The sequence below is a fragment of the Chiloscyllium punctatum genome, chromosome 49 (assembly GCF_047496795.1).
Source record: "Chiloscyllium punctatum isolate Juve2018m chromosome 49, sChiPun1.3, whole genome shotgun sequence".
Taxonomy (NCBI): domain Eukaryota; kingdom Metazoa; phylum Chordata; class Chondrichthyes; order Orectolobiformes; family Hemiscylliidae; genus Chiloscyllium; species Chiloscyllium punctatum.
The window spans coordinates 26,042,256-26,064,586 of NC_092787.1; the positions used below are offsets into that span (position 1 = coordinate 26,042,256).

General features: G+C 53.0%; 1 protein-coding gene across 1 annotated transcript in view; it reads right to left on the reverse strand.

Moving 5' to 3' along the window:
* LOC140469256 (laminin subunit gamma-3-like) overlaps positions 1–21,980 on the reverse strand; it is a 107,229-nt gene extending 85,249 nt beyond the window's left edge. The window contains 3 exon segments of the mRNA XM_072565592.1: positions 3,789–3,938; positions 5,319–5,499; positions 21,563–21,980. Coding sequence (XP_072421693.1) covers positions 3,789–3,938; positions 5,319–5,499; positions 21,563–21,923 — 692 coding nt within the window. The 5' untranslated portion in view covers positions 21,924–21,980.
* Positions 21,981–22,331: the final 351 nt, after the last annotated feature.

Here is a 22,331-nt window from a genome sequence, read left to right on the forward strand (position 1 = left end):
CTCCCTCAGCACTGTCCCTCCAACAGTGCCCACTCCCTCAGCACTGATCCTCCGACAGTGCGGTACGCCTTCAGCACTGACCCTTCGATACTCCCTCAGCACAGACCCTCCAACAGTGCAGCACTCACTCAGCACTGACCTTTCGACACTCCCTCAGCACTGACCCTCCAACAGTACAGCACTCCCTCAGCACTGACTCTCCAACGGTGTCCACTCCTTCAGCACTGACCCTCCGACAGTACCCGCTCCCTCAGCACTGACCCTCCGACATTGCGGCACTCCCTCAGCACTGACCCTTCGACACTCCCTTAGTGCTGACCCTCCGACAGTGCGGCACTCCGTCAGCACTGACCCTCCGACACTCCCTCTGCACTGACCCTCTGACAGTGCGGCGGCCCCTCAGCACAGACCCTCCGACAGTGCGGCGCCCCCACAGCACTGACCCTCCGACGGTGCGGCACTCCCTCAGCACTGACCCTCCTACAGTACGGCACTCCCTCAGCACTGACCCTCCGTCACTCTCACAGCACTGACCCTCTGACAGTAAAACACTCCCTCGGCACTTACCCTCCAACGGTGTCCACACCTTCAGCACTGACCCTCCGACAGTGCCCGCTCCCTCAGCACTGACCCTTCGACACTACCTCAGCACTGACCCTCTGACAGTGTGGCACTCCCTCAGTGCTGACCCTCCAACAGATCGGCACTCCCTCAGCACTGACCTCCGACACTTCCTCGGCACTGACCCTCCAACAGTACAGCACTCCCTCAGTGCTGAACCTCCGACAGTGTCCACTCCCTCAGCATTGACCCTCCGACAGTGCGGCGCTCCCTCAGTACTGACCCTTCAACACTCCCTCAGCACTGACCCTCTGACAGTGCCCGCTCCCTCAGCACTGGCCCTTCAATACTCCCTCAGCACTGACCCTCTGACAGTGCGGCACTCCGTCAGCACTGACCCTCCGACACTCCCTCAGCACTGACCCTCTGACAGTGCGGCACTCCCTCAGCACTGACCCTCCGACAGTGTGGCAATCCCTCAGCGCTGACCCTCCAATAGTACGGCACTACCTCAGCACTGACCCTCCGACACTCCCTCAGCACTGACTCTCCCACAGTGTGGCACTCCCTCAGCACTGACCTTCCGACAGTGCCCGCTCCCTCAACACTGACCCTCCGACAGTTTGGCACTCCCTCAGCACTGACCCTCCGACAGTGTGGCACTCCCTCAGCACTGACCTCCGACACTTCCTCAGCACTGACTCTCCGACAGTGCGGCACTCCCTCAGCAGTGACCCTTCAACACTCCCTCAGCACTGACCCTCCAACAGTACAGCACTCCCTCAGCACTGACCCTCCGACAGTGTCCACTCCCTCAGCATTGACCCTCCGACAGTGCGACACTCCCTCAGCATTGACCGTCTGACAGTGCCCGCTCCTTCAGCACTGACCCTCCGACAGTGCAGCACTCCCTCAGCACTGACCCTCCAACGGTGTCCACTCCCTCAGCACTGACCCTCCGAAAGTGCCCACTACCTTAGCAGTGATCCTCCGACAGTGCAGCACCCTCTCAACAGTGACCCTATGACAGTGCGGCACTCCCTCAGCACTGACCCTCCAATAGTACAGCACTCCCTCAGCGCTGACCTCCGACAGTGCCAACTCCCTCAGCACTGACCCTCCGACAGTGCAGCGCTCCCTCAGCACTGACCCTCCGACACTCCCTCAGCAATGACTCTCCGACAGTGCGCCACTCCCTCAGCACTGACCCTTCGACACTCCCTCAGCACTGACCCTCCAACAGTGCGCCACTCCCTCAGCACTGACCCTTCGACACTCCCTCAGCACTGACCCTCTGACAGTGTGGCACTCCCTCAGGACTGACCTTCCAACAGTACAGCACTCCCTCAGCACTGACCCTCCGACAGTGCGGCGCTCCCTCAGCACTGACCCTCCGACACTCCCTCAGCACTAACACTCCGACAGTGTCCACTGCCTCAGCGCTGACCCTCCGACAGGGCCCGCTCCCTCAGCACTGACCTCCAACAGTGCGGCACTCCCTCAGCACTGACCCTCTGACAATGCAGCACCCTCTGAACAGTTACCCTCCGACAGTGTCCTCTCCCTCAGCACTACCTTCTGACAATACGGCACTCCCTCAGCACTGACCCTCTGACAGTGCCCACTCCCTCAGCACTGACCCTCTGACGGTGTGGCACTCCCTCAGCACTGACCCTCCGACAGTACAGCACTCCCTCAGCATTGACCCTCCGACAGTGCCCGCTCCCTCAGCACTGACCCTCCGACAGTGCCCGCTCCCTCAGTACTGACCCTCTGACAGTGCCCGCTCCCTCAGCACTGACCCTCTGACAGTGCGGCACTCCCTCAGCACTGACCCTCTGACAGTGCGGCAGTCCCTCAGCACTGACCCTCTGACAGTGCGGCACTCCCTCAGCACTGACCCTCTGACAGTGCGGCACTCCCTCAGCACTGACCCTCTGACAGTGCGGTGCTCCCTCAGCACTGACCCTCCGACAGTGCAGCATCGTCTCAACAGTGAACCTATGAGAGTGTGGCACTACCTTAGCACTGACCCTCCGACAGTGCAGCACACCCTCAGCATTGACCCATCGACAGTGCGGCACTCCCTCAGCGCTGACCCTCCAACAGTGCAGCACACCCTCAGCATTGACCCATCAACAGTGCGGCACTCCCTCAGCACTGACCCTCTGACAGTGCAGCACACCCTCAGCATTGACCCATCAACAGTGCGGCACTCCCTCAGCACTGACCCTCCGACAGTGCCCGCTCCCTCAGCGCTGACCATCCGACAGTGCGGCACTCCCTCAGCACTGACCCTCCAACAGTGCCCGCTCCCTCAGCACTGACCCTCCGACAGTGCCCGCTCCCTCAGCACTGACCCTCCGACAGTGCGGCACTCCCTCAGTGCAGACCCTCTGACAGTGTGGCACTGCATCAGCGCAGACCCTCTGACAGTGTGGCACTGCCTCAGTGCAGACCCTTTGACAGTGTGGCACTGACTCAGTGCAGACCCTCTGACAGTGTGGCACTGCCTCAGTGCAGACCCTTTGACAGTGTGGCACTGCTTCAATGCAGACCCTTTGACAGTGTGGCACTGCCTCAGTGCAGACCCTTTGACAGTGTGGCACTGCCTCAGTGCAGACCCTCTGACAGTGTGGCACTGCATCAGCGCAGACCCTTTGACAGTGTGGCACTGCCTCAATGCAGTCCCTTTGACAGTGTGGCACTGCTTCAATGCAGACCCTTTGACAGTGTGGCACTGACTCAGTGCAGACCCTTTGACAGCGTGGCACTGCCTCAGTGAAGACCCTCTGACAGTGTGGCACTCCCTCAGTGCCGCATTTGGAGTGGACTGACAGCATTATGATACTTAAACTCTGGAATGGGCTCAGACAGGAGACTGCTGAACACTCAGCCACTGTTGCCTAGAAACAGCCTCTGTTGAGATGTATGTCCTGATATTTTGATATGCCCCACCCATGGCCACTGCTTCTGGACAAAGTCCGAAGTCACATGACACCAGGTTATCGTCCAACAGGTTCATTTGAAATCACAAGCTTTCGGAGCACTGTCCCTTGATGAACCATGTCACCTGATGAAGGAGCAGTGCTGAGAAAGCTTGTGATTTCAAATAAACCTGTTGGACTATAACCTGGAGTGTGTGACCTCTGACCTTGTCCACCCCAGTCCAACACCAGCACCTCCACATCCTGGTAATTCCTAAGAAGGGAACTGAAGTCTCTGACCCTGTGGAGCTGATACCTGTGAATAGAAGCTCACTCCGAGGCCCGTTCACAACACCAATACCAGTCCCCTCACTGAAACGGCCTTCTGGGGGTTTTGCTTCTAAAATAAAAGGAGTCCGGCACCAAGTCTGACCTCCTCCTGACACATCTCTAGGAGGCAAAAAAAAAAACAGAATTCCAACAGCTCCGACACTGATTTGTGACAAGAATCTCAACTGAGGAGCCAACTGCATGAGAGAGTGCTTGGCCCCAGATCTGACAACAGATAGTTGTTCAAACCATGAAGGGGGAGTGGGGGGGGGTTAAGAAAGAGAAACTGAACAGGGCCAATAAGCAGAGGGCACGAGGATTTCAGATCGTGGAGAGGAAGGTCTGGAACTGGGCAGTGGGAGGCAGTTGAATGGTAACCATTGGAATTGGAATGTTTTTGGTGGAAATATCGACACGAGTGTGGGGAAAGGACAGGGGAGTAGGGACCAATTGGACCGTACAGGTGTGATGGGCCGAATGGCCTTCAGAATGCTGACCGTTCGATCAGATTCAACGTACCTATCATATGTATTGACTTAGTTTCAGATATCCAGCTGGCATGAATGATTTGGACCGAAGGGTCTGTTTCCATGCTCGGTGACTCAGGTGAGAAGCAGCAACTGCTGTAATGATGCCAAACTCAACAACCAATCCCTGCACAGCAAGATCCCGCAATGAGAGGAACAGTCAGTTCACCTGGTTCATTTTCCTCTCTCACTGCGGTGGTTTGAGAGAGGAATGTTGGCCAGGGATCCCTGAGAAATCCCTTGGCACTCCTTCCCAGCGGGATTTGCTAACCCAGGCCGACATGGATCCCCGTCAATGTAATGAGTTCTTCTCCCTCTCTTCCACAATGAGGGTCCTGTCTGGATGTCCTTGGACAGGGAACACGAGTACTCTCAATGCCTTTCGAGAGAGGTGTGTACCGCAGGGGCTGGGTGTGTTACATCCCCCACAACTCCATCTTGATTCAGTCCCTGCCATCACTCCTAACTTTTCGTTTTTTCCTATTGTGACACTATTCCTGGGGGGCAGTGTGGGCTGACCATTATTTGTTGAATGAATTAATTCAGTGATTTGATGGCAGTTAATTTTGAAAAGACCTAAGTTCTCCTGGGTCGCTGGGCTGGACGGCACGAGGAGCAGAACTCTATAATGGGAAGGTAAGATGAGTCATTGGTTCACGTGGAGACGACCGACAGTGTCTATATAGGGTGCAGGATTTTGCAGCCCTGTTTAATTAATTGAAAAAAAACTCTTTGACTATATCTTTGCCTGCACTTCACAGCACCTGGTACCGAGAGGGACAGGCAGGTTGGAGGATTCAGGATTGAGAGTGTGGTGCTGGAAAAGCACAGCAGGTCAGGTAGCATCCGGGGAGCAGGAAAATCGACGTTTTGGGCTGGACCCTTCATCAGGAACGCGTCGATTCTCCTGCTCCTCGGATGCTGCCTGACCTGCTGTGCTTTTCCAGCAACACACTCTCCAACATCGGCAGACCTCACTGTCTCCTGGTTGGAGGATTCAGTCATGGGTCCATCAATGGGCCCAAGGAAGCGGAGGTGGAAGGGATCGAACTTCCCAACTGCCTGCCTCTCTTTCACGGCTAGGTCAGTGCCCAGGTGCCCTGAGGGAGCAAGTACACCATTGCTCACTTCAAGGTCTTTCAGTATGGTGGGCACTGCAGGAGGTGGTGCACAAAGTTTGGGAGAAGATTTGGGAGAAGGGAGTTGGTGCATCTACAGGTCTTCCATAACAGATGGTTGCGTTGTTGTGCAACCCTGCGTTGCAGAGAAACTGCTCGTGATTTCATCGCGTTACAGCCAACACACGTTTTAAAAGTTCGTGCTTTAGAAACAGTGTCCCCAATTCGTCAATGGGGAGGGGGAGGGGGAGCAATGGGAGAGGGGCGGGAACGATGGGGGGTGTGGGGGGGAGCGATGGGGGAGGGGTGGGGGGGAGCGATGGGGGAGGGGAGGGGGTGGGGGGACTGATGGGGGTGGGGTGGGAGCGATGGGGGAGGGGTGGGGTGGGGGGGAGCGATGGCGGAGGGGTGGGGGTGGGGGGGTAGCAATGGGGGGAGGGTGGGGGGGGGTTGGTGTTGGTGGCTTCACAAAAGGCAAAGGTACCAGAGGGGAAAGGATCTAACTGGTGTTTGTGCTAATTTAAATCTCCGAGAGTCTGTTTCCCGTCTGAGTTAATGTCTGGATATTGGGGCATGAGACAACTTCATGGAGAAAGTCCCAGACTTTCTCGCCTGGTTGTGTGAGGAATGGCCTGGTTTGTGCTGTAAGGATCAAGACTTCCTCACGAGAGGAAATTGCTTCTCTCTGTTTACCCCATCAACTCCTTGATAATCATTCCAAACCCTGTCATTACATCAGTCTCTGGTTTTCTGGACTGGAGACCGGTCCATCGAAAACTCTCTGTAATTTAACCCTTTGTCAGCAGGAACATTCTGCTCAATCTGCAAATCCACCTGACTGGGCCACATACCATCGTCCTAAACCTTAATACTCCCTTTATCCCTCTCCCCACTGCACTCCAAACATCAGCATTCCTGGACCCACATCCATCCCAACCTATCCCCACCCTCCCCACATCCACCCCACCACCCCCACCTTCCCCACCCTCTTCCCCACCCCCCCCACCTTCCCCACCCCCATCCCTACCCCACCAACCCCACCTTCCCCACCCCCATCCCCACCACACCCACCCCATCCCTACCCCACCTTCCCCACCCCCATCCCCACCCCACCACCCCCACCTTCCCCACCTTCCCCACCCCATTCCCACCTTCCCCATGCCAACCTTCCCCACCCCACCCCCACCCCACCACCCCCACTCCATCCCCGCCCCACCACCCCTCCTTCCCCACCCCTATCCCACCACCCCTCCTTCCCCACCCGCATCCCCACCCCCATCCCCACCCTACCCTCCCCAGCCCACCCACCCCCACCTTCCCCTGCCCAACACATCCCCACCGTCCCCTTCCCCACCCCACCACCCCCACCCCCCCCACCCCATCCCCACCCCCGCCCCACCATCTCACCTTCCCCACCCCCATCCCTACCCCCACCCTCCCCTGCCCAACACATCCCCACCCTCCCCTTCCCCATACCCAGAAGTAATCCTTGTGCTATTACCATAAAGACAAACTTCCACAAGACTGCCAAGTTCTGAGGAAGGGTCACTGGACCTGAAACATTAACTCTGATTTCTCTCCACAGATGCTGCCAGACCTGCTGAGCTTTTCCAGCAATTTCTGCTCCTGTTTCCCCAGAAAATGCCTGAATACAGAATGCACTCTGAGAAAGTGAGGACTGCATTCAGCCCATTGAATCCACACAGTGCAGAAAAACGCCATTCAGCCCATCGAGTCTGAACTGACCCTCTGAAGAGCATCCCACGCAGACCCATCCCTGAATCCTATCCCTGTAACCCCACGTTGCCCATGGCTAACCCACCTAACCTGCACATCCATGAACACTACGGGCAATTTAGCATGGCCAATCCACCCTAACCTGCACATCTTTGGACAGTGGGAGGAAACCGGAGCACCCGGAGGGAACCCACACAGACACGGGGAGAATGTGCAAACTCCACACAGACAATTGCCCCAAGGCTGGAATCGAACCCAGGATCCTGGCGCTGTGAGGCAGCAGTGCTAACCACCTAATCTAGTTTTATGTGGAGCACAAACATTAATAACTTTCCTATTTCATTTAGAAGTGGAAAGTACGGATAAGCTGATTGTGAACGTTCCCAGTAATACTCCCCAATTCCCAAGTTCCAAACACCACCGATAGGGCAACACGAAATTCAGCCCCTTCCCCGTGCTCCCTGTAACGGGCAATGGCAGTGGGACAGTGAGACGCTGAGGGTTGGTGTCTGTACTGGACAGCGCAGACTGAGCATTCCTGGAATGTTTGTGGGTTCCTGCCCAGATTTGAAGATTGCCTGGATTTGTTTTAATTTCAGCCTGGTCTCTGCTGCAGGGAGACTGTGTCTCGCCTGAAAAGTCAGATTAACAGAACGTCCTGTCCCCAAACACCTCCCCCTCTCCATCCTGAGTCCCACTCTGTCTGTTTTTGGCAGGACAGTTAATGAGACCAAACTTAAAATGTTGACTCATCGAATGACACACAAAGTGAAACGTTGATTCTCCTGCTCCTCGGAGGCTGCCTGACCGGCTGTGCTTTTCCAGCACCACTCTAACCTTGACTCTGATCGCCAGCATTTGCAGCACCCACTTTCGCCTCCGCACAACGTGACCCACCCACCTCTGAAACCCTCCCCTTCCCCCACGTCAGCCCCTTACAAAACAGACACATACCCTGGCTCTGAAATAAACACAACTCTCCAACCCCCAGCCCCACCCCTCCTTGCAGAGTAACACCAGACCTTCTGAAATGGGTCACTTTCTTCTGCACCTTACCACTCCAGACAAATTCATCGCTCCTCAGAAACTCACCCCCCCCCCCAAAAAAACTCATCGACATCCCCCCCAGCCTAAAATGACTGATTTTGTGTTCCCCCCACCCCCGCACGGAAAATCTTCTCCCAACTAAATATCCCCCTGCTAAGTGTCACCGCCAACCCTCCCAAACTGCCCCGCCCAAGATCCAAACTCCACCGTCACGGCAACACGAAATTCAGCCCCTTCCACCAGCATCCACCGCCCTCTGTCCATCCCAGACCATCCCCACACCCCACCTTCCAAAACCCTCGATCAGGGGCAGCTAAGAGCCACATTAAAGTTGTGGGGGGTGGGGGTGCTCCAGAGGGTCGCAGAGATCTTGGAGGGCGGTGGGGTTGGAAGGGATCACAGATAGGCCCAGATGACGTGCTAAAGTACCTTCAACACATTCACTCTGTTCCTCTTACTTTGAAACACAAAGACAAACAACTTTTCTGCAATTTTTATGTGCAATTAAAGATATTTTTACGAAGACATGAGACAATGGTTAGACCGTGGCTGTTTTTAACTCAAGCAGTAATTAGCCATAGCCTCTGGGTAAGCTGTTGCTGTTTGAATCTTGTGTAATCAGAATGTTCTCATTTGCAAACACACACTGTCATGGGAGTGATGTGCACTGAGAGGGGGAAGGTTTGAGGCCCCTATACTTTGTGTTCTCATGACAATTAAAGCTGATTATAAAGCACACATGATCAGTGATGTGGGTGTAACATCCCGATCTCGGGAATTACAAAGTGTTTGTCTTTCATCTCTCACAGCAGGAAGCCCAATCTAAATTTCCTCTGCATTGGGAACATCTGTGAATACTTGGGAGTGTGTCTGGTCTGGGAACAACCTGACCTCCATCCCAGAGTCAGAGAGAGGAAAGACAAACAGAGCAGGGGAGAGAGAGAAGTGCAGAAGAAAGAGGAAAAGACAGACTGAGAGAGAGAGAGAGAAAGAAAGAGAGAGAAATACAAAACAGTAGAGATAGTGACATGGTGGCTCAGTGGTTAGCACTGCTGCCTTACAGTGCCAGGGTCCCAGGTTCAATTCCAGCCTCGGGCGACTGTCTGTGTGGAGTTTGCACATTCTCCCTGTGTCTACGTGGGTTTCTTCCGGGTGCTCCGGTTTCCTCCCACAGTCCAAAGATGTGCAGAGTAGGGTGGATTGGTCACGCTAAATTGTCCATAGTGTCCAGGGATGTGTTACTTAGGGGTAAATGTGAGTAATGGGTTTGGGTCAGATATCCTCTTGAGGGTCAGTGTGGACTTGCTGGGCCGAAGGGCCTGTTTCTTTGAGGGCAACTTGGTGTGGTTGTGAAGATGGAACTTTCAGAGCATGTTTTGCCCAGGCTGGGAGCAGTAGAGTTTGATAAAGTGTATTGGTGTTAATGCCTTGATGTCTCATTTTGCTCCCACCTTCCCGGGGTCGTTAACTATTTTGTGTCTGGTCCTTCCTCAAGAAGCTGCGTTGCAGGTTCACCCTGAATTGACACCGTTTTGGTTTGCTTCCCAAAATCAGACCTGCTCGCTCTCAGCAGTATCCCAGTGTTGTGAAAGATATTCACTTTCAGGTGGAGGTATCCAAAATTCAAATTGCTCCTTGGATGCTGCCTGAACTGCTGTGCTCTTCCAGCACCACTAATCCAGAAGCTGAGCAACTCACCCTTCCCTTCAAAATATGGACCATGGGATCTTTAACATCCATGTGACAGGGAGCCTCGGCTTTATGAAAGATTAAAGCCAGGTGCGGACTGCCCCATTCCAATTGGGAATTTCTCTGGGAAAGGGCGGGAATCTCTGAACCAATGGTTGCTTTTTGTTTTTTCAGGAGTGACTTGGGTAACCCGATGCAATGTCCAAGACGCGAAATGGATTTGACAAACTCAAATGTTTCCACTTCTGGAAAACCAACTCCTGGAATACAAGATGTTTACTGAGACTAAGGAGAACCGTTTTCGCCCAGACAGAATGGTTCATATCCTGGAGCCACCAGGAAATGTTTGAGGCAAACAGCTTTCAAGGGGGTAGGAGGAGTATACCTCAGAGGGAAAGCAGGAGGGCAAAAAAGGGGACACAGCTTTGGCAAATAGAATTAAGGAGAATGCAAAGGGTTTTTACAAGTACATTATGGACAAAAGGGTAACTAGGGAGAGAATAGGGCCCCTCAAAGATCAGCAAGGTGGCCTTTGTGTCGAACCGCAGGAGATGGGGGAGATACCAAAACGAGTATTTTGCATCAGTGTTTCCTGTGGAAAAGGATATGGAAGATACAGAATGTAGGGAAATAGATGGTGACATCTTGAAAAATATCCATGTTACAGAGGTGGTGCTGCTGGATGTCTTGAAACAGTTAAAAGTGGATAAATCCCCAGGACCTGATCAGATGTACCCGAGAACTCTGTGGGAAGCAAGAGAAGTGATTGCTGGGCCTGTTGCTAAGATATTTGTATCATCGATAGTCACAGGTGAGGTGCCGGAAGACTGGAGGTTGGAAAACGTGTGCCACTATTTAAGCAGGGTGGTAAGGACAAGCCAGGGAACTATAGACCGGTGAGCCTGACCTCGGTGGTGGGCAAGTTGTTGGAGGGAATCCTGAGGGACAGGATGTACATGTATTTGGAAAGGCAAGGACTGATTAGGGATAGTCAACATGGCTTTGTGTGTGGGACATGCAAATTACAACAACTCACATTAAATAACCACCTTGTAGTTAAACATCTCAAAATGCTTTCACCTGAGTGTTATGAGACACACTTTGAGAGGTTACTTAGTCACCTCATCTAATTTTAACCTGTAGGGAGGGCTACATATAAAGCAGGTGAATGTCTTTCTTCGAATGGATTCGGGAGGGTATCTGCTGGTGTCATTTCTAACCCCCAGTAACATTTTAAATGGAGTTCTGGTGGGGAGGGGGGATTGATTGGAAGTGGGATTCCCAGTATCCTGGGATACTGGGAGAAGATTGGGGGGGGACAGTGGGATTCACTGAGGTTCTCTTGTAGGAAGTTTGCACAGACAATGTGGGTTTTCCTGTGTTATACCTGTTTAAAAGTCAAGGGAAGATTGGCAGACGGCTTTCCCAGGACATAGACTGTGAGGGGGCCGAGAGAGCAGATATGTCCCACAAGGAGCACTTAGACATCTCCCACCCCCTACCCACACACTGTCCATTCCCAGAAAGCAGGGCCCGACTCACCACTCAAACCGGTGCAGAACTTTACACCATGTTTTCCAAGGAAAGGGATATCTGAGCAGATGTGAGCTATTAATTTATTTAACAGGCCTCATAAAGTCATGTGGACTTAAACAATGAGCGTTTGTACAGAGCTTCAGTTTCAAGCCTGATGGAGATTTGGACACGTTTATGATTTTTATGTTTATTTCGCTGTCTGTATTTACAGTAAATTCGGCATTGCCCACCCTAATGGGGGATGAGGGCTGGGTGCCAATTACATTCGCAATATTCTTATTGAAACCTAACACAATTCCCTCTTGTATTCACTTGGTTAGAGACAAAAAAATCCTGCAGATACTGGAATCCAAAGTAGACAAGCAGGAGGCTCTATTCCTGAGGAAGGGCTTTTGCCTGAAACGTCGATGTTCCTGCTCCTCGGATGCTGCCTGACCTGCTGTGCTTTTCCAGCACCATCTCTGATCTAGACTCTGGTTTCCAGAGTCTGCAGTCCTCACTTTTGACTAAGCAGGAGGCTGGAAGAACACAGCAAGGCAGGCAGCATCAGGAGGTGGGGAAGTCGATGTTTTGTGAAGAAGGGTTAATACCTGAAATGTTGACTTCCCCACCTCCTGATGCTGCCTGGCTGTCCAGCCTCCTGCCTGTCCACCTCTAGTATTCAGTTTGGAACTGTCTTCCACAAATGGCAGGGGATGCAGGATCATTACTTAGTTTTAAATCTGAGGTAGGTACATTTTTGGTTCAGCAAAGGTATGAAGGGATATGGGTCAAAGGCAGGTGTGTGGAGTAAGGCCACAGATCAGCCATTGGATGGTGGAACAGGCTCGAGGGGCTGAATGGCCTACTCCTGTTCCTGTGTGCTTTTAAGAGTGGTGCTGGAAAAGCACAGCAGGTCAGGCAGCATCCGAGGAGAGGGAAATTGGCGTTTCGGGCAGGATTCCTGATGAAGGGCTTTTGCCCGCAACGTTGATTTTCCTGCCCCTCGGATGCTGCCTGACCTGCTGTGCTTTTCCAGCAACACTCTCTTTACTCTGAGCTGCAGCTTCTGCAGGCCTCACTTTCGCCTGTGTGCTTTTGCCCTTGTATCGCTGTCAGATTTCACAAAGACCTCAAAAGTTTTTCATTTTGCATTTCAACGACACAGAGCAGTAGCAGCCCACGATGCTTTCCTGCCCAAGCCCATTGTGGTTTTCACCCTTCCCAAGGCTTTTCCATACTTCCATTTTCCATTTCAAAGTCAAAGCAGTGGATTTGTGACTGCACTGTCATCAGTGAATCCAGCAGAAGACGAGACTAAAAACAGGACACGCAGACCGCGACCAGTGAGAACCTCCTCCAGGATAATCCTCGACACCAGATCCCCTCCCACGAGGCTGTAGGACCCAGCCCCTTACTGTACTCCCCGTACACCCAGGACTGTGTGGCCAGATTTTGTCCGAACTCCATCTACACGTTCGCTGGCAACACCAGGTGACAAGACAGAATACAGGAGAGAGATCGAATGTTTGATAGTGTGATGTAAAGAGAATGATCTCTCCCTCAATGTCAGCAAAATGAAGGAGCTGGTCTTTGACTTCAGGAAGTGGGGGATGGGCACATTCCTGTCCGCATCGATGGGGCTGAGATGGAGATGGACGGGATCCTTGGAGTGACCATTACCAATCAGAACTGGTCCACCCACCTTAATGCGGCAGCCAAGAAAGTACAACAACACCCCAGGATGCTAAGGAAATTCAGTACGGTCATAAAGACTCCTACCAACCTTTACAGATGCACCATAAAAAGGCACCCTGTTTGGATGTATCACAGTGTGGTACGGCAACTGCTCTGCCCAGGACCGTAGGAAACTACAGAGAATTGTGAACGCAGCCCAGAGCATCACCCAAACCAGCCTCCCATCCATGGACTCCATCCTCCCACTGCCTTGGGGAGGCAGCCAACATCAAAGACCCCTCCCACTCTGGTTATAATCTTTTCCAATCTTTTCCATCGGACAGAAGATACAGAAGCTTGAACACATGTACCAAGAGATTCAAGAACAGCTTCTTTCCCGCTGTTACTAGACTTCCGAAAGGACCTCTCAAATGGAATGTTGGCCTCTGTGCACCTTCTCTGCAGCTGGAACATTGTACTCCTTGCTCTGTTCTATTACCCTGGGGGACAGGAGGGGACAAGGTGATTGGTGGGGGGATGGGAGGGAATGAGATGATTGGTGAGGGACGGGAGGTGGAAAGAGGTGATTGGTGGGGGATGGGAGGTGGATGGAGGTGATTGGTGGGGACAGGAGGGGAGGAGGTGATTGATGGGGAGTACTGGAGGTGGCAGAAATCCCAGACAATGATTTCATGAAACAGAAGAGAGGGGGCAGCAGGGGCAGGGAGGAAATCCCTTTGTGATTCGGTGGGGGGGGGGGGGGGGGGGGCTGAATGGCTGAGGGTTTTTGGAAATGTGACAAACCCAGGCTTTGTCCAACCTAGTGGGACAGGGGTTGCAGATCCTTGTTTCAGGCTAAAAAAGACCTCTTATAATTGCTGGTGGGGAAGATTACATCATCAACATGGACGCAACGGAGAGAGAGGAAGATGGAGTCAACAATGACAGGGAGTCAAGAGGGATGTCATCAAGGTAACGGTGGGAGTCAACACTTCGAATGAATATCAGTTATTTGTCTATCCTCAGGATTGCAGACCGAGAATTTGAACAAGGGAAGGATGAGTTGGAGATGGAACAAATGCAACTCAGAGAAGGGTGGATATTGGAGGCAAAATTGAAGAATCTTTCAATTGAGGGCGAGAGAAGGTGACACCATCAGAAAGATAGGCAGGGACCTGAGGCAACTCACCGTGAGTCATTTGAAATTCTACAGTGGGTCATTTAACTGAGAGATAAGGTAGATTCCATCCAGTAACAACAGCACTGGTAACATCAACCAGAGTTACACACTCGGGCAACAGGCATGGGATTTGAACCCAGCACCTTCTAGCTCAGCAGCTGCCCCACTGAGCTACAGTCCCCTCCGCCAATACCACAACACAATGCTGGCTCATTCACTTGACGTAAAAGTAATAAAATCAGGGCCTCCAAGACTGATTCAATTATCATACACACACAAACAAACAGCGTTCAGACATTTGAGGAAGTTTGTCTGTCTCTCATTGACAATCTAAACAAGACATTCACTCAGAGAAGCAAACCCTGGTCCATTTCCTCCGCTGGGCTTTAAGCCAACTGACTGTCTGTACTCCTGAAGGAAAACAAGCCGTCACACGCAGCCCAGTCCCAACCACATCAGATACAGGAGCAGAATTTAGGCCACTCGACCCATCGCGTCTGCTCCAGCATTCGATCATTCCTGATTCATTTCTCAATCCCATTCTCCTGCCTTCTTCCCATAACCCTTGATCCCCTTACTCATCAAGAACTTGTCCCTCTCTGTCTTAAATACACAGCCTTCACAGCCCTCTGCAGCAATGGGTTCCCCACCCTCTGGCTGAAGGAATTCTCCTGATCTCAGTTTTAAAGGGTTGTCCCTTTGCTCTGAGGTTGTGCCCTTGGCTCCTAGTGTCTCGGACTAGTGGAAATATCTTCACCATGTCCACTCCATCCAGGCCCCTCAGTATTCTGTACGTTTCAATCAGATCCCCCCCCTCATCCTTCTAAACTCCGTTGAGTACAGCCCCAGAGTCCTCAGCCACTCCTCAAATGACAAACCCTTTATCCCCAGACACATTGATAAACTACACGATGGTCAGTTTACAGTTCAGTGGCTGAGCAGGAAAATAGCAAACCTGATTTGTTCATGAGCCTCATTGTCACTGTGGGTAATATCTTCATGCTGACTGTAAACCCGGGAATATCAATTGGATTCACTCAGGAACCGACACTGAGAATCGTCACTGCTGTTTGATCAAACACGTCCCATTCAAACAGAGCAGATATGTACAAGGAGAGGGGAGAAAGGGGGAAGAGGGAGGGGAGAGGGATGGGGGGAGGGATAGGGGAGCAGGTGGAGGTGGAGAAAGAGCGGGGAGAGGAGAGGGGGCGAGGGGAGGAGAGAGGGCGAGAGAGTGAGAGAGAGAGGAGAAAAGGGAGCAAGGGGAGAGGACAGAGAGAGGGTAGGGGGACGGGTAGGAGTGGGAGAGAGAGAGGGAGGGGAGAAGGGAAGAGGGGGCATGCAGGGAGGGGGAGAGATAGGGCACGCTATCTCCAAGTAGCCAACAACTGAGCAAGGTAGGGTGGGGTGGGGAGGGGTGACACATGGGGGGGGAAACCTGAAAGATGAGTCCAAGGCAAGAAAGCATGGGGGTAGATAATTCACTGAAGAAGGAATAAACTTGCATTACTATAGCACCACTGCCTTTACGTGTTAATCGAGTGCTGGACAGCCAATGAGGATCCCAAGATGGTTTGGTATTTTCTGAGTTTGGGAAAAGTGCTCTTGAAATGCTGGTTAAAATGAAATTAACCTTCATAAAACCTGGGTCTGAACAGCACCCCCAGGCTATCCTAACCACTTTACAGTCAAATAATATGGAGAGAATTTCATTTAAAACAGGATCTCTGACAGTGCGGCGCTCCCTCAGCACTGACCCTCCGACAGTCCGGTGCTCCCTCAGCGCAGAGCTACGCTGTCAGAAGGTCAGTGCTGAGGGAGCACTGCACTGTTGGAGAGTCAGTGCTGAGGGAGTGCCGCACTGTCGGAGGGTCAGTGCTGAGGGAGTGCCGCACTGTCGGAGGGTCAGTGCTGAGGGAGCGCCGCACTGTCGGAGGGTCAGTGCTGAAGGAGTGCCGCACTGTCGGAGGGTCAGTGCTGAGGGAGCGCCGCTCTGTCGGAGGGTCAGTGCTGAAGGAGTGCCGCACTGTCAGAGGGTCAGTGCTGAAGGAGTGCTGCACTGTCGGAGGGTCAGTGCTGAGGTAGCACCGCACTGTCGGAGGGTCAGTGCTGAAGGAGTGCTGCACTGTCGGAGGGTCAGTGCTGAGGTAGCACCGCACTGTTGGAGAGTCAGTGCAGAGGGAGTGCCGCACTGTCAGAGGGTCAGTGCTGAGGGAGCACCGCATTATCGGAGGGTCAGTGCTGAGGGAGCACCGCATTGTCAGAGGGTCAGTGCTGAGGGAGCACCGCACTGTCGGAGGGTCAGTGCTGAGGGAGCACCGCACTGTCGGAGGGTCAGTGCTGAGGGAGCACCGCACTGTCGGAGGGTCAGTGCTGAGGGAGCACCGCACTGTCAGAAGGTCAGTGCTGAGGGAGTGCCGCACTGTCGGAGGGTCAGTGCTGAGGGAGCACCACACTGTCGGAGGGTCAGTGCTGAGGGAGCACCGCACTGTCAGAAGGTCAGTGCTGAGGGAGTGCCGCACTGTCGGAGGGTCAGTGCTGAGGGAGCACCGCACTGTCGGAGGGTCAGTGCTGAGGGAGCACCGCACTGTTGGAGAGTCAGTGCTGAGGGAGTGCCGCACTGTCGGAGGGTCAGTGCTGAGGGAGCGCCGCACTGTCGGAGGGTCAGTGCTGAGGGAGCACTACACTGTCAGAGGGTCAGTGCTGAGGGAGTACCACACTGTCGGAGGGTCAGTGCTGAGGGAGTGCTGCACTGTCCGAGGGTCAGTGCTGAGGGTGTGCCGCACTGTCAGAGGGTCAGTGCTGAGGGAGTGCTGCACTGTCGGAGGGTCAGCACTGAGGGAGTGCCACATTGTCGGAGGGTCAGTACTGAAGGAGTGCTGCACTGTCGGAGGGTCAGCACTGAGGGAGTGCCGCACTGTCGGAGGGTCAGCACTGAGGGAGTGCCGCACTGTCGGAGGGTCAGCGCTGAGGGAGTGCCGCACTGTTGGAGGGTCAGCGCTAAGGGTGTGCCGCACTGTTGGAGGGTCAGTGCTGAGGGAGCGCCGCACTGTTGGAGGGTCAGTGCTGAGGGAGAGCCACACAGTCCGAGGGTCGGTGCTGAGGGAGTGCCGCACTGTTGGAGGGTCAGTGCTGAGGGAGTGCCGCACTGTCGGAGGGTCAGTGCTGAGGGAGTTCCGCACAGTCCGAGGGTCAGTGCTGAGGGAGTGCCGCACTGTTGGAGGGTCAGTGCTGAGGGAGAGCCGCACAGTCCGAGGGTCAGTGCTGAGGGAGTGCCGCACTGTTGGAGGGTCAGTGCTGAGGGAGTGCCGCACTGTCGGAGGGTCAGTGCTGAGGGAGTTCCGCACAGTCCGAGGGTCAGTGCTGAGGGAGGTGACATTGAAGGTGACACTGAAAATCTCCAAAGAGGAGCCTATGAGAACCAGGCGCTGACTGCAGATATCTTCATAGCACAGGCCATGGGCGATTAGGGATGGCCATCAAATAATGGCCTCACCAGTGATGCTCAGCTCCCATGAAAGGTACACCCATACCCTGCCCAGCACCTGGTGGCAACTTGACCCTGGAGCCCAATGAACCAGTTGCCTGTACCCTGGCATTAACCAAGTGACTGCTGGATGCAAACTCTATGGCTTGGTCTGCCAGGATTTTATTTGCATACCCTTCAGTGATAGGCCATACTAGATTAAGCCTCACCTGATTGAGTGAAGGGTTTTGAGTATTCCGCTTGGATCCTAGCGCCTGCCAATGGGTGTCTAACGCTGAGTCTGAAGATTGCCACCAATTGATTCTTGACCTTTAAAAATAACCACCTAATCAAGTAATGTTCCTGTTACCACGTCCTGTGTTCCCTTTCCTCCCCCATCCCACTTACTGTCCTTTCAGGTCTGGCAGTTAGATTTGATTCCCTACAGTGTACAAACAGGCCCTTCGGCCCAGCAAGTCCACACCGACCCTCCGAAGAGTAACCCACCCAGACCCATTTCCCCTCTGACTAATGCACCTAATACCATGGGCAATTTCCCACAGCCAATCCGCCTTAACCTGCACATCTTTAGACTGTGGGAGGAAACCGGAGCACCCAGAGGAAACCCCACGCCGACACAGAGAGAACGTGCAAACTCCACACAGTCCCCCGAGACTAGAATCGAGCCTGGGTCCCTGGCACACCATTCTCACGTTCCCATTACTTAATGTGAACGATCAACAGCCTTTCTCCCCAGCACCCCACACCCACTACACCTCCCCCAACACCAATCCCCCCCCCCAAACCCCAACCCCAACCCCAACCCCAACCCCAACCCCAACCCCAAACCCCAACCCCAACCCCAACCCCAACCCCAACCCCAACTCTGGCATTAATGTTGCCCCCTCCACATCATCTCTGATCAATTGTTATCATTAAAGACTGTCAACATGTTGTTCTCTCTCTCTCTCTCTCTCCCTCTCCATGTATGGTGCCTAACAGGCGGTGAGCTCCAGCATTTGTTGTGTTCAGTAATGTTCCCAGGGATTAATTCATTTAAAATTATTCAGTTTGACGTTAGCTTTTTTTAGATTTGACTTTGGAGGCAGGGGTCCGGTTGGGATCAACTTCCAGAAAGTACAGGGACGTGGAGCGGCTCACAAACAGGGGGTCTCTCACCAACACAAATCCAGTCAACAGAGAGCAAACAGCAATCCACCTCTCTCCACACCAACAGAGCAGACAAACTGATCAGAGGGAAATCTGTTCCAACTCCCAGGGTCCTGGGAAGGGCTAAGGGGGTGTGAAAGGAGATCTCCATCTCCCTGATAATAGACAATAGACAATAGGTGCAGGAGTAGGCCATTCTGCCCTTCGAGCCTGCACCACCATTCAATATGATCATGGCTGATCATCCTTAATCAGTATCCTGTTCCTGCCTTATCTCCGTAACCCTTGATTCCACTATCTTTGAGAGCTCTATCCAATTCTTTCTTAAATGAATCCAGAGACTGGGCCTCCACTGCCCTCTGGGGCAGAGCATTCCACACAGCCACCACTCTCTGGGTGAAGAAGTTTCTCCTCATCTCTGTCCTAAATGGTCTACACCGTATTTTTAAATTGTGTCCTCTGGTTTGGCACTCACCCATCAGCGGAAACATGTTTCCTGCCTCCAGAGTGTCCAATCCTTTAATAATGTTATGTCTCAATCAGATCCCCTCTCAGTCTTCTAAACTCAAGGGTATACAAGCCCAGTCGCTCCAGTCTTTCAGCGTAAGGTAATCCCGCCATTCCAGGAATTGACCTCGTGAACCTACGTTGCACTCCCTCAATAGCCAGAATGTCTTTCCTCAAATTTGGAGACCAGAACTGCACACAGTACTCCAGGTGTGGTCTCACCAGGGCCCTGTACAGCTACAGAAGAACCTCTTTGCTTCTAAACTCAATCCCTCTTGTTATGAAGGCCAGCATGCTATTAGCCTTCTTCACTACCTGCTGTACCTGCATGCTTACCTTCATTGACTGGTGTACAAGAACACCCAGATCTCTCTGTACTGCCCCTTTACCTAAATTGATTCCATTTAGGTAGTAATCTGCCTTCCTGTTCTTGCCACCAAAGTGGATAACCATATATTTATCCACATTAAACTGCATCTGCCATGCAACTGACCACTCACCTAACTTGTCCAGGTCACCCTGTAATCTCCTAACATCCTCATCACATTTCACCCTGCCACCCAGCTTAGTATCATCAGCAAATTTGCTAATGTTATTGCTAATACCATCTTCTATATCATTAACATATATTGTAAAAAGCTGCGTTTCCAATACTGATCCCTGCGGTACCCCACTGGTCACTGCCTGCCATTCCGAAATGGAGCCGTTTATCACTACTCTTTGTTTCCTATCAGCCAACCAATTTTCAATCCAAGTTAGTACTTTGCCCCCAATACCATGTGCCCTAATTTTGCTCACTAACCTCCTATGGGGGACTTTATCAAAAACTTTCTGAAAGTCCAGGTACACTACATCTACTGGATCTCCCTCATCCTTCCCGATCCCACCAGAGCTTATGTCTAAGAAGGTGCGGGAATCCCAGTCCTTGCTGTAAATTGGAATACTCTCTCAGTAATAAGTTTCACAACTGGATCGCAGCGAGATGCCCAGGGTTGTAACAAAGTACTCAAATCATTTCCAAACTTTGCAATTCACCCAAGAATTGGAGCAAGCGAGCTGGGTTTATTATTAATTTCACAAAGCACCCAGTCACCAGCAAGTTTCACAAGGGACTGCCAATGGTCACTAACCGCTCACTCGATGTAAAGTTTGCAAATTCACCCAGAGTTTAATAAATGACCTCCCCACAGAAACGCTTAACGATAAATACAACAACAAAAACAGAGGTTGCTGGAAAAGCTCAGCAGGTCTGTCAGCATCTGTGGAGAGAAATCGGGGTTAACGTTTCAGGCCGAATGACCCTTCCTCAGAAATTTGAGAAAGAGAAACGAACCCATCTGCTCATTAAACATTAACTCAGTTTCTCTCCCTGCGCAGTCAGACCTGCTGAGTTTCTCCAACAGTCGCTCTTTAACCAGCCTGTTGCACAGATGTAGCTGCCAGAGGATGTGATGGAGGCTGGTACAACTGCAACATTTAAGAGGCATTTGAATGGGTATATGAATAGGAAGGGTTTGGAGGGATATGGGCCGGGTGCTGGCAGGTGGGACTAGATTGGGTTGGGATATCGGGTCGGCATGGACGGGTTGGACCGAAGGGTTTGCTTCCGTGCTGTACATCTCCCTGACTCTCTATGATTCTATGTCATAACACCCCTCTGGAGCAGGTGGGACCTGTACCTAGACCTCCTGGCTCAAAGGTGGGGACACTACTGCTGCATCACACCAGAAACCATGCTTTTTTAAAAATGAAACAATTATTACCGAGCACTGTAACAAGTGAGGAGAAAGTGAGGACTGCAGATGCTGGAGATCAGAGCTGAAAATGTGTTGCTGGAAAAGAGCAGCAGGTCAGGCAGCTTCCAAGGAGCAGGAGAATAGACATTTCGGGCATGAGCCCTGCTTCAGGAATCTCCTGCTCCTTGGATGCTGCCTGACCTAGTGTGCTTTTCCAGCAGCACATTTTCAGCTCTGTAACAAGTGAGCCACAACTGCAACTGCAAGTGGCTGGAGAGTTCACTGAGAGATTGTAAAGGAGTGAAGGAGGGTTGCTGAGAGGATGGACAGTACAGAGAGCCCCCCCATCCCCTGTGCTGTCCCTCACTCACTCACCCAGATGCAGGGTCAGGTTGACAGAGTTGGGGAACTGGATTCCGTGCAGCATAGACGGACTCTGCCACCAAGTGGGCTCCTCTTCACTGTGGAAGTCATTCAGGAGGCTGGCGTTGTGGCTGTCGTGGGCATCACAGAGGTGGCAGGATTTGGTGACTCCCGTCACCCCGGTCTGCAGGCAGAACTCCTCCGGGCCGGGAGAGCCGCACACATGGCTGGCCAGTACCGTCCTGCCGAAGGCAGCGTTGCAGAACTCGGGCATACACCTCTGCGCTCTCCCTGTGGCCGGCTCATAGCAGGAATCCATCGCAGCCTGGGCACCGCAGAGAGACAGGAGCAGCACAACCAGCACCGGCGCCATCGCAATGCAGGGCACTCTTCCTCCCCCCCCCACCGCCGCCTCTGCTTCTCTCTCTCTCCCACTGGCCACTGATGCTCCCCAGCCCCAGACCCAGCTCCAGCCGCTGCTTCCCTTTTTGGGGGAGAAGTGAAGGTTGAGCGATCTCCGACACCCGCCCCCTGGCGACCACATTCCTGACAGCAGCTACCGACAACGACGGGATGGGTGGGATCTTGCTGTGTAACCGACCGCGGTCCGTGGAGAGGGGGGGACGGGGGGACGCCGGGAATTCACTGGCCGGTTCGGTGATGGATTAGACCCCTCCACCACCACCACCGTTTAAAGGGAACCCGAATCTGGCTCTGAAACACTGGGACCCGCATGGGATTAGAATGGGCTGGATTGTGGGATCGTAGTGGCTAGAATATG